Here is an 11,679-nt window from a genome sequence, read left to right on the forward strand (position 1 = left end):
AAAAACGTAACTGCCGTGCAATGTCGTCAGACGCTATGTAGCGTAAGCATTTTGAACTGCGAGAGGCACTACACTTTTTCTGTAAGTTTAATACGGAAGGCTATCTGATGGAAACTAGATAATTTACTTTAAATATGGATATTTTTCTTGCAAACGCGTCACTTCGCTCCAGAAGGCCTTGTGGAGCAGTAATATGTTGTATGGATGCACTTGGACTTCAAAAACAACAATTCACTGCCGTTATACACATTTTTTTTTTATATAACTTCGATTTTATTCGTCTGAAAGAAGAACGTCATATACACCTAGGATGACTTGAGGGTGAGTAAATCATGGGCTAATTTTCATTTTTGGGTGAACTAACCCTTTAACATGTGTTGTGTCTCACAATGTAATTCCTTATGCTGCCTCTAGAGACGCTGGGTAGTAGGCGGGAGAAAGAGTTAGAGTAAGGGAGAAGAAGAAGAGTTGGTTTAGTGTGAACATGTGAAGTTGCTGTTCAGAATAAAATACGAGAACTACAAAGCTACATATGGTGTCGTGCTTACTACCAGCAGATCTAACAACATGCTTTGTAATAATGCTTCCATTGTAAAGTTACAAAAATTAGCCCAACTTTAGCTTTAGTTTATCTAAAAATCCATTTTGGGTTCAAACTATATTTGCCTTACTCCCTAGAAGTTGTGGTCGGGTACTATCATAGTATGTGTCATTCTGAAAGCAGTCACACCAAGTGAAAGCATGTAGGAACTTGAATGAGGTCTGGCTTCTGTGTCGTTCACTATACCCACTTTCACAGATGCTGAGAGAGAAATTAGTGTAGGTTGGTTAAATGAGATATAGACCAAATGTTCCTTCAGATCAAGTCATTGAGCGTAGTGATAGCAATGCTAAAAATGCAATTAATTCACATTAAAAGTGCACATAATGTAGAAGAAATAATACAATAGAAGATATGGTGGTAGGGTGACTAGCAAAAGCACAGTGATGCTGTTCTGGGAAGGTTTCTCTGGAGTGCTGAAGTTCTCTTCAGTGTCGATGATGGTATTTAATGTAAAGTGAGCAGGTTTAGCCCCTTAATAGTGCTTGTACTTCCTCTTTCACAGCTTCATGTAGGTCTTATTTTGCAATGAAGTGGAAAAGATAGGTGTTATGTATGAGTTCTTGATGGTAGTAGATTAATCTGCCTCAGATTCCAGAATTTCAAATAGTTTTCAAATAGTATCTCGGACAAATCCTAACAAAACATACACCAATGGAAAGCTTACATATGATGCATACATCTCAATAATAAAAAAAATTGACCCTTATTGATCCAGGGTCACATTTGGTTGTGACAATGAGAACACTTGAAGCATAATTGATGCTTGCCATATGATATGTTTATTTAAAGAAGGTTTATGGACGAATTAAAAAAACCTTTATTAGGTTACATGTAGACACTTAACATTTCAGATTTGTTCAAGGAACCATTGAAGATATGCTGAAATCTTAGTATACACATTAGGACGCTCAGGTGAATTACAGCGAAGAGGGCATCTGAAAGATGTGACACCAACTGCAGTGTCTCCACAAACCAAAGGACCTCCTGAATCCCCCTGTTAAGAAACATAGATCAACACGTCACTAGTGAAACCGGTTTGTACATTACCATAAAGACTGTGAATTATCTTTTGTACATACGCTGCAGGATCCACCAGCGCCATATGCACAGATCATCTGTGAGGCCAAGTAAATAAAATTCCAACTATGCTGACACTCTGCCTGATTTTTTATGGTCGTGTTTGCCTCCATTAGAAGATTGCTCACTTGGCCATTAGTCTTCAGTCTTCCCCAGCCGGCAACAATACAGCGAGTACCTGCTTTAATGTCTCTGTCCTTTGGTAAAGATATCAGTCTAACTTTGTTGTTTAGTTTGACTTTTTTCTTTAGCTGTAATTAAAAAAATTAAATCATTTTCAATAAACAATCTTTTATAAGACTGATATTCATTGGATTATACAGTTGTTTTTTAGCTTAGTACAGAAGCCGTAAAGGCCAAGCTGAGTTTTTTTATTTGCCTCTTTATTTTCTGCTGTGTTTAACAGCCACAAAAATGATTTAATAATTGTTCAGGTTTTCTACCTTTTTGCCCCATTATTGTTTCTACACAGAGCAATAAATAAATAATGTAGGAAACACTCAAAGAGGCACTTGGCCATTTCCAAAGAAATTATTTAAATCCCTTCAGTACTTTTTAAAGTAAGAAAATGCTATAGAGATTAATGGTTTGTGCTACTGTTTCCAGACAAGATATTATTTTGAACAACTAAAAGTATTACAGGTTGTTACCTTCAAAAGCATGATGTCATTCCGAATTGGATCGGATTTATAGTTTGGATGCGGGATGTAGGACATCACTCCGATACGATCTGATCTCTTGCTTTTCCTTAAGTCATGAGCACCAACAACAACCGTCAGAATATCTCTTCTGTTGATAGAGCATATTGGAAATGTGAATTTATGTCATACAATACTGTATGGTTGCACTGCAGTCGTTAAAAGTCCATTTTAACTTAACATTGCATTTCACACTAAACAAGCTCTTACCTGTCCCAACAATGTGCAGCAGTCAAGACCATTTCATTAGAAATCAGGAATCCACCACAGATATGTTCCCCATTCAATTGAATAGAAACCATATAAGGTCTGGAGTGGGGTTTGGCTTCCCTGCCGTTCACTATACCCACATTCACATGAGCTGAGAGAGAGAGAGAGAGAGAGAGAGAGAGAGAGAGATAGTTCTGTCAGTCAACTTATTTAGGGCATACCTATTAAATATTGTTCAATATAATCAATCTCACCAGTGAAGGTCAGGTGTGGCAGCAGAGAGGTCAGCAGGAGCAGAGAGATGATGATGGTCATGATGAAAGAAGATATTAAGTGAGTTCTCATGATAAAACGCTGTTTAAATATAATGGGTGGAGACATTGAGCAGCCCAAAAGTCACACACACACACAAACACATATATATCTATATTTAACACTTTTATTCTTTCATTGAGGTGTCAGAGACACCTTTAGTAAGAAGACATTATTAGGGCCCGAGCACCGATGGTGTGAGGACCCTATTGTATTTGCTCAGCCTATTTTTATTCTTCTCCCAAATGAATCACATTTTTGAGGGCCTAAACACACTCGAAAACTCATGAAACTTTGCACACGCGTCAGAAGTGGCAAAAAGGTACGTCTGATATCGGTTTCAGAATTTGGCGTGCCAAAATGGCTCGATAGCGCCACCTATAAAATTTAAATTAAGCGCTGTTCGAGCTACGTTTCACGTATGAGTATGAGATTCGGTACACACATGTAATAGCCCAATACCTACAAAAAAGACCCTGGGTGCAAAATCTAAAAACCCAACAGGAAGTGAGATATTTTGAATTTTCTCTGCAAAAATGTTGCAGTTTTTGCAATTTTCCAGACGTCGTACTTTAACAAACTCCTCCTAGAGATTTAATCAGATCAACATCATATTTGGTCAGTCTAATCTAAAGGCCTTCGTGATGTTAAATTGTGAAGATCTTGAGTTTTCCCTGGAGGGCGTGTCCGTGGCGGTCTCACAAAGTTCTATGTTTCGCCATAAAATAGGAAGTTGTTGTAACTCGGCCATACAATGTCCGATCTGCCCCAAACTTCACATGTTTTATTAGAGTCCTGGCCTGAAGACATCTACATGTCAATATTCAGTTACAGTCATAGCGCCACCTGTGGGCAACAGGAAATGCCTTGTTTTACATTGTGATTAACTCCTCATTGAGATTTAACCAGAACAACATCATGTTTGGTCAGTCTAATCTAAAGGCCTTAGCGATGTTAAATTGTGAAGATCTTGTGTTTTCGCTGATGGGCGTGTCCGTGGCGGCCTGACAAAGTCTGATGTTTCGCCATGACAAAGGAAGCTGTTGTAATTCAGGCATACAATGTCCAACCTGCCCCGAACTTCACATGTTTGATAAGAGTCCTGGCCTGAAGACATCTACATATGAGTTTCAGAATTAGGCGTGGCAAAATGGCTCCATAGCACCACCTACAACATTTCAACTGTGCTCCCACATGAGTATGAGATTCGGTACACACATGTAATAGCCCAATACCTACAAAAAAGACCCTGGGTGCAAAATCTAAAAACCCAACAGGAAGTGAGATATTTTGAGACGTCGTACTTTAACGAACTCCTCCTAGAGATTTAAATAGATCGACATCATATTTGCACAGTCTAATCTAAAGGCCTTAGCGATGTTATATTGCGAAGATCTTGAGTTTTCCTTGAAGGGCTTGTCCGTGGTAGCCTGACAAATTTCAATGTTTCGCTATGAAACAGGAAGTTGTTGTAACTCGGACATACAATTTCTGATCTGCCCCAAACTTCACATGTTTGATAAGATTCCTGACCTAAACACATCTACATGCCAATATTCAGTTAATCATAGCGCCACCTGCTGGCAACAGGAAATGGCATGCTTTACAATGTAATTCACTCCCAGAAACTCATTTAAATACGCCATGAAGTACCAAACATGCTAGAAACACATTCAATCATGCAACACTTGGCTAAGTGCTAATGTATGCGATTAAGGCCACGAAACAGGAAGCTGTTGTAGCTCAGGCATACAACGTCCGATCTGCCCCAAACTTCACGTTTGAAAAAAGTCCTGACCTGAGGACAACTACATGCCAATATTCAGTTATAGTCAAAGTGCCACCTGCTGGCAGAAGGAAGTGTGGCACATTGAAGTGAGTTTGACATATTTCTCCTATTTTACCCGCTTAAATGCATGTTGCCCACTATTCACTGTTTTCCTGAGGCCACCGGGTGGCGGTGCATGTGCGAGGGCCCTTTCATCGCTGCTTGCAACTTTAATTTGTGTTATTTCTTGTTTTCTGCAACATCTGTTAAAAATTTAAAACGACAACATATAATACATAAGATGTGGACGTGTGCATGTAACTGCATTTAGTGTTTTTGAGTGTTAAAAATGAAAACAGTTTTGACTATACCAGTGTATTATTTTGGATTAGCGCCATTTAATTCAATTTTAAGACTCTCGCGGTGGAAGTGGAAATTCATTGAAACTCCTGAGCTCCCTGACATGAGTTTTAGCACGAAAAAGGGGCAAGGCTCAACGCAAAAACCAAGGTATACTGGGAAGCGTATTCCACATGGAAAATATGCTAAGCAATGTCTGCCCGAAGGGAGGACTTACGAATACACATATGACCCGAAGCGGACTGCATATGGAAAAAACAATGAGGTATCCAGCCATCAGGGTGGAATATTTAAACACCAGGGGTGGCAAGGTGTCTTGCCAAGGAAAGACACGTGCTCGGAGAGATTTACCGTGGAAATACACATGCAGGGGTTGCCCAATGGGGGAACCATGACACATGGAGGCACCTAGCCAAACACGAGGGCTGACCAGGAGGGCATGCACTATGGTGTCGGCATCAACAGTGCTGGAGGAACTCAGGGCTTACTGAGAAACTCACCTGAGTAAAAAATAGCGCATGCATCCAGTCCATGGAGTGGAATGGCGCCGCCAGCGATGACACCTGAGCCTGTCCATTACTGGCCATTTGGAGCAAGTACACGAGAGGACACTGGCTCTACAAAGAGATTAAAGAATCTCACAAAAAGTGTTGGGTGTCGCCCAGCCTGCAGCTCTGCATATGTCTCAGCGAGGTGACATGCACTAAAGCCCAAGAAGAAGCCACACTACTGGTGGAGTGTGCTCTAACCCCTAAGAGGGCATGACAGTCCCTGAACCTGGTATGCCAGGACAATAGTGTCCATGATCCAGTGAGACAACCTCTGCTTGGAGAGAGCCTTCACTTTCTGCTGCTCTTCGTAACAGACAAAGAGCTGGTCTGAGGTCCTGAAACACTGCATCTTGTCTATGTAACCGCAAGGGGCAAGTACTGGACAGAGCAGTGCCAAGGCTGGGTCTGCCTCATCCAGGGGCAGCATGTTTGCTGGTTCACCACCTGGTCCCTAAAAGGAGTGGTGGGAACCTTGGGCACTTATCCAGGTCGGGGTCTCAGGATCACGTGAGAGATGGCCGGCCCGAATTCCAGGCACGCTTCGTCAACTGAAAATGCATGCAGGTCCCTTAACCTCTTGATGGAGGCCAATGCAATCAAGAGCGCTGTCTTCATAGACAAGAACTTAACCTCAATGGACTGCAAAGGCTCAAAGGGAGCTCTCTGCAGGGCAGAAAGAACCACTGCGAGGTCCCGACAGGGCATCTGTAGAGAACGAGGAGGGTTTATCCTCCTCGCACCTCTAAGGAACCTGCTGACCAGGTAGCGCTGACCCACCGTTTTGAGTCCACAAGGTCATGGTGCGCCAATAATGCAGCCACCTAGACCGCAAGGGTGGTAGGAGACAGACTTCGATCCAATCCTTCTAGGAGGAAGGAGAGCACGGACCTGATAGGGAATTACCTGGGGTCTTCTCGGCAAGAAGAGCACCAGGTGATGAAGAGGTTCCACTTCAACGCATAGGCCTGTCTCCTAGACAAGGCCCTAGTGGAAGTAATGGTAGCCACCACCTGAGGTGGTAGGGTACTCAAACCTTCCGCGTCCCGTCCAGGGCCCACACTTGTAGGCTCCACAGGTCAGGACACAGTGCCATAAGGTGCCTGTCCCAGAGCGTGCCTGGTTGCCATGCCCATCTCGGGACTCAATCACATATGGTCACATATGAAGCAAACCGAGCAGCGTTACTGCGGCTGCGGATGCCATATGCCCCAGGAGCCTCTGATATAATTTCAGTGGTACCATAATCTTGCCCCCGAATTGACAAGACAAGTCAACAGTGACTGAGCGTGCTCACTCGTAAGCTGCGCGTACATGGCGACCAAGTTGACATCTATTCAGAGAAAAGAGATCCTCTGCATGGGGGAGAGTTTGCTCTTCTCCCAGTTGACTCGAAGGCCCAGACGGGCGATGTGCCGGCGAACTAAGTCTCTGTGTTCGCAAACCATGATCTCGAGAGTGAGTTAGTATCAGCCAGTTGTCGAGATAGTTCAGGATGCAAACCCTGTGTTGCCTGAGCGGCACAAGGGCTGCCTCGACGACCTTCGTGAAGACGCGAGGAGACAGAGCTAACCCGAATGGGAGAACTGTGTACTGGTATGCCTGCTCCTCGAATGTAAACCGTAGAAATGGCCTATGTTGAGGGAGAATGGAGACATGAAAGTACGCGTCCTTCAGGTCGATTGCCGCAAACCAATCTGAAGGACGAACGCATTCGTAAATGCATTTGGCTGTCAACATTGGCTGGGTACAATGACGTAGGGGCTGTAGGAAGTAGGAATACTAAGAAGGTTGACATCTAAATTTAAAAAATCAATAAGGAGCAGGGTAGTGAATGACGTACCAGGTCACTAAAGACCTGAGGTATGCGTTTAAGGGTTAAAGTCTGTTATTTTTTTGACCGTTTGCAAATATTTGACATAGTTTAATAATTTCTTCCTGTTTGGGTAAAAAAAAATATCATCTTATTTTCTTTTACTGTATTAGCCATGTTTTGATTCATTTTCTCTTCGTTTGAGTCGTTTCCTCTTCATGGGTTCGACATTTCATTCGGTAACATTAGGCAGTTTTAATTTATGCTGTTTAATGTTTGATGATTGCGTATTTTACATTTGCGTGAGCCATCTTGGCCCTGTCCGAAATGGCACACTTCATGTGCACTTTCGGTCTTGTGGACTTACAATGGCCGCTGCGTGCACATGTCCGTTAAGTCCACGAGACCGCAGTGTGTCCCATTTGTCATTTTAGGTCTCAGAAGGGTGCTTGCGAGGTCGATATGCGCCCTCGTTGCGCACTTCTGCCGAGCCCACACAGGTGCGGGTTGCGCAGCGGACTTCTTCCTGGCAGTCAAAGCGGCATTACGCCGTGAAAGTGCGGACTCCGAGGAAGACCGTGAGGGTTTAGGGTGCCATTTGGGACAGGGCCCTTCTATCTCTTCTTTCAGCTTCTTCTTCTGTGTTTTGATACAGAGATTCTGTACTAGAATATGTGTAATAGCACCCCGTACCGTAATAGTGAAAACATGGATAGCTGGAAAATTCAGTCAATGGTGGGGAAAGAGTTAAGTAGATTTTAACCCTCTGGTGCTCTTCAGTCATTTCTGACCGGAATATTTTGTTTTTTGAAATGTAAAAAATCACAGCTTCATTGAAATTATATGAAACTTGGTGAGTTTTCTAGCATTAGGTATGTAAACACACACAAAAAATGTGGGTCATGATTCTCGCATGCTAATTGGTCGTAAAAAAAAAAAAAGTAGCGCTCACTGTCTTTGGTCATAAATGACCGACCATAGGAAATGAATGGGAAATCGGCAAAAACACAAAAATTCATCAAATATTTGTGTGTACAATCTACAAAATGGCCACAATGCTGAAAAAAGTAAACAGCAGTAAAGGGGTGACACTCTAAAACATCAAGAGTGTGATATTGACACATCCACATACACATACACACACACCTATGAACCACTGACCCTATGAACCACATTTGGAATTTTTAAAAAGCACAGTCTTTTAGAATGCTATATGAAACTTGAGGACTTTTATGGCATTAGGACTGTGAACACACACAAAAATGTAATCGAGCATGCTAAGTGACCACCATAGGAAAAGAATGGAAAATCTGCAAAAACATTCAAATTTACAGAATTTTTGTGTGAACAATCTACAAATCTGCCACAATGCTGGAAAAAGTCATCAAGAGTGTGACATTGACACATCCACTCACTCACAGAAACTCACACACTGTATACATAATTATTATTATTATTATTATTATTATTATTATTATTATTATTATTATCATCATCATAATGCAGAAACTAACACTTTAAATCACTATTTCTAACAAAATAATTATCTAAAACTTCATAATAAAAAGTCTTTGAGATTTTTTTAAATATATATTCAAATCCATCTGTAGCGACTATGAGTAAGATAAAATAATAACTCAACGGGGAATTTAATTAAAATGAAAGAGACTCGAATTACTCTATCATTTATAAATAATTCAGAATTAATGTTTACACCTTAACTTATTCGTCCACCGATATGTAAGAACTTAGAGGGGACTCTGTTAAAGGGAAACAGGTCTATTTTGCTCAAATGAATGAATTAATGAATTCATAGGGAATTTTGAGAGTCTATTTTACAGCCGAGCAAATGACTCTTCCAGCGTTCATTTGAACGGGCCGTAAATATCAACTCTGCAGCGGATATTAATATCCGAACAATAGTGAAACACTATTTAACAGCCAGGTAACTTAGATTGGCAGTTCAAGACATTAAATTCATAAGCACATAACACAAGAACAGTTATCTTTGAATACAAACGGAACTTTATTAATTACTCTAACACATCAAACTAATATCTAACATAAACACACGCACTTGCACATTCACACGTTGCAGAAAGGTAGAAGGTGAGGAAAAGAATAAGTTCTAAGAGTTAAATTATGAAATCCCAAGCAATATATGCATTTATGACCTGAAGAAACCATTGATCAGTAATTTAACCTCCTATCGTTTCTTAGGCAGGGTTATTACATTTGATCTAATGCACCAGTTCAGCTCGGAATCTAGAGGTATTACTTGCGTTTGTCTCGTGTGTAGTCTGACAAGGGGGATTCCCTTTTCCTGGCTGGACAGGGGTTTTCCCGGGTCTTTGATTCGCTGAAGGTCTGGTCGTGTCTCTGGATCGACGTCTTGGGAAGCCAATCACGTGGCGTGTTGGCTGGATGGAAGTCTCGTGGGCGTTGTTTGAAGTTGAAGCGTGCTGTTAGTGACTCGTTGAGCAACTTTGCGGCGAAACTTAACAGAACCCGAGACTTAACGGAGAGAAAATAAACTTTAAAGGTCCCATGGCATGAAATTTTCATTTTATGAGGTATTTCAACATTAATATGAGTTCCCCTAGCCTGAATATTGTCCCCAAGTGGATAGAAATGTAAAACCGAGTTCTGGCTGTCTTTCTCTGCCTTTGAGAAAATGACAGGCCAGACTAGCCAATCCTGAAGTCTCCTGGTTTGACGTCCAAGCAGGTCACTGACGCTTTTCATATGATTGGAACATATCTAGAAATAATGCTTTAATCAAACTTACTAACTCGTTCATCTCGCTGTAATGGTACATTGCATGTGTTACAAAGTTGGTAGAATAATGATGAAGACGGACTCGGCGTGACTGGGACTCGTGTTTATTCAGAACTCTCAGATACAAACACAATAAACTCGCGTTGACAGACAGCGCTCTCACAACTCAGTAGTTACTATAAATAACTTCGTTAGCAATCGCTCCGTCTCCGTGATGTCCGGTTCGCGAACGAATCATTCTTTTGAATCGGTTCTTTTTAGTGAACCGAACCAGTTCACCAAATCGGACTGAATCGTTCTAAACGGTTCGCGTCTCGAGTCAGCGCTGATCCATAATTTACTAAAGTTACTAACTTTCTGACATGAGTGACAGCCCCTCCGACTAGAAATAAACTAATAACCTGAAGTATATTCTAGTAACTACAACAGTTCACCCTGAACTGAGACATGCTGAGAGAACTGATGAGAAGTGAACTCAGGTCCATCCGTCTCTCTGGCAGCAGCTCGTGCGTCGTAGACCTCGTTAAACCACGCCCCTCCGCTCATTTCAAATGCAAAGATGTCAGCCAATCACAACAGTGGGCGTTTTTACTGAAGTCTCACAGCAGACACGCCTCTAGAAACAGGGCAGTCAGCCACAGGGCAAACAGCAGTATAGACAAAATGCCTTTTTTTTCTAAAATATGACATTTTATGATGTAAAAATCATACTAACAATATAAGTACACCTCAGGAAACACTATAAAATAATAGAAAAATGCCATGCCATGGGACCTTTAAGTAAAAGAAAGGAAAGTGAGAGAAGAGCAGATAGCCTGAATGAAATCGTTGTTTAACCCATTTTCTCTGATCTTGGTCTGCCACGATCGTCAGATCGTCTCCTGGGAGCTCTCCGTTCAGAACTCAACTCTGGTCAAACTGCTGCTCAACTCATCTCTGAACAAACAGGCCTTGAACCGGCTCGAACTGCTGGCTCTGAACAGGCCGCGAACTAGCTGTGAACAGAACTGAACTGTGAACTGAACTGTGAACTGACTTGAACTGAATTCTTCGTTCGTGTTCTTAGGTTAAAACTCGAATATTTGCCCATCCCCTGGATGGGTTCTGGCCAATTAGGGTTCAGGGGTGACTGTGTCTCCACCCCTCCCATAAAATTGGGTTATCTATAGTAATTTAGTTTCCTGCTCTTAAGCAGAGAGTAAATTTAGACCTAATTTCTTACTATAAGGACATGATCAATTCTATAAAGATTTAATTCAGCTCATCTGTTGGATTATACCCATACAAACACAAAAATATCAAACACGGTGCCATATAGTTCAATAGTTCTACTAGAAGTGTTCAAATCCAATAACCAAGCACTGGCTTTAGGGACATTATCTGCATTAAGATTTTAAAAGCAAAAATAAAAAAATGAAATCTTTCCTTTACTTGGAGCATTGCAAATCCAGTTCACCACCGGGTGCGTTTGAAGGTTTGTACCCCATGGTACCTTATGGGTCTTTAATGCG

At 41.6% G+C, this 11,679-nt stretch overlaps 1 protein-coding gene across 1 annotated transcript; it reads right to left on the bottom strand.

Moving 5' to 3' along the window:
• Positions 1-1,366: 1,366 nt before the first annotated feature.
• Positions 1,367-3,793, bottom strand: LOC307121004 (granzyme B(G,H)-like). Its single transcript, XM_079808371.1, has 5 exons — positions 2,844-3,793; positions 2,590-2,740; positions 2,332-2,470; positions 1,684-1,932; positions 1,367-1,598 (listed from the first exon to the last, which is right to left on the bottom strand). Exons 1-5 carry the CDS (start codon positions 2,968-2,970, stop codon positions 1,452-1,454), a joined length of 813 nt encoding a protein of 270 aa, XP_079664497.1. The 5' UTR covers positions 2,971-3,793; the 3' UTR covers positions 1,367-1,451.
• Positions 3,794-11,679: the final 7,886 nt, after the last annotated feature.

This window comes from Gobio gobio (assembly GCF_949357685.1).
Source record: "Gobio gobio genome assembly, chromosome: 24".
Classification (NCBI taxonomy): domain Eukaryota; kingdom Metazoa; phylum Chordata; class Actinopteri; order Cypriniformes; family Gobionidae; genus Gobio; species Gobio gobio.

What these genes read in the sequence shown, in the direction of transcription:
- LOC307121004 (XM_079808371.1), bottom strand. Translation starts at nt 2,970, where the DNA reads ATGTCTCCACCCATTATATTTAAACAGCGTTTTATCATGAGAACTCAC. An exon ending in GCCACACCTGACCTTCACTG is followed by an intron (nt 2,741 to 2,843) that starts GTGAGATTGATT and finishes TCTCTCTCTCAG; the next exon opens with CTCATGTGAATGTGGGTATA. An exon ending in GCTGCACATTGTTGGGACAG is followed by an intron (nt 2,471 to 2,589) that starts GTAAGAGCTTGT and finishes CTCTATCAACAG; the next exon opens with AAGAGATATTCTGACGGTTG.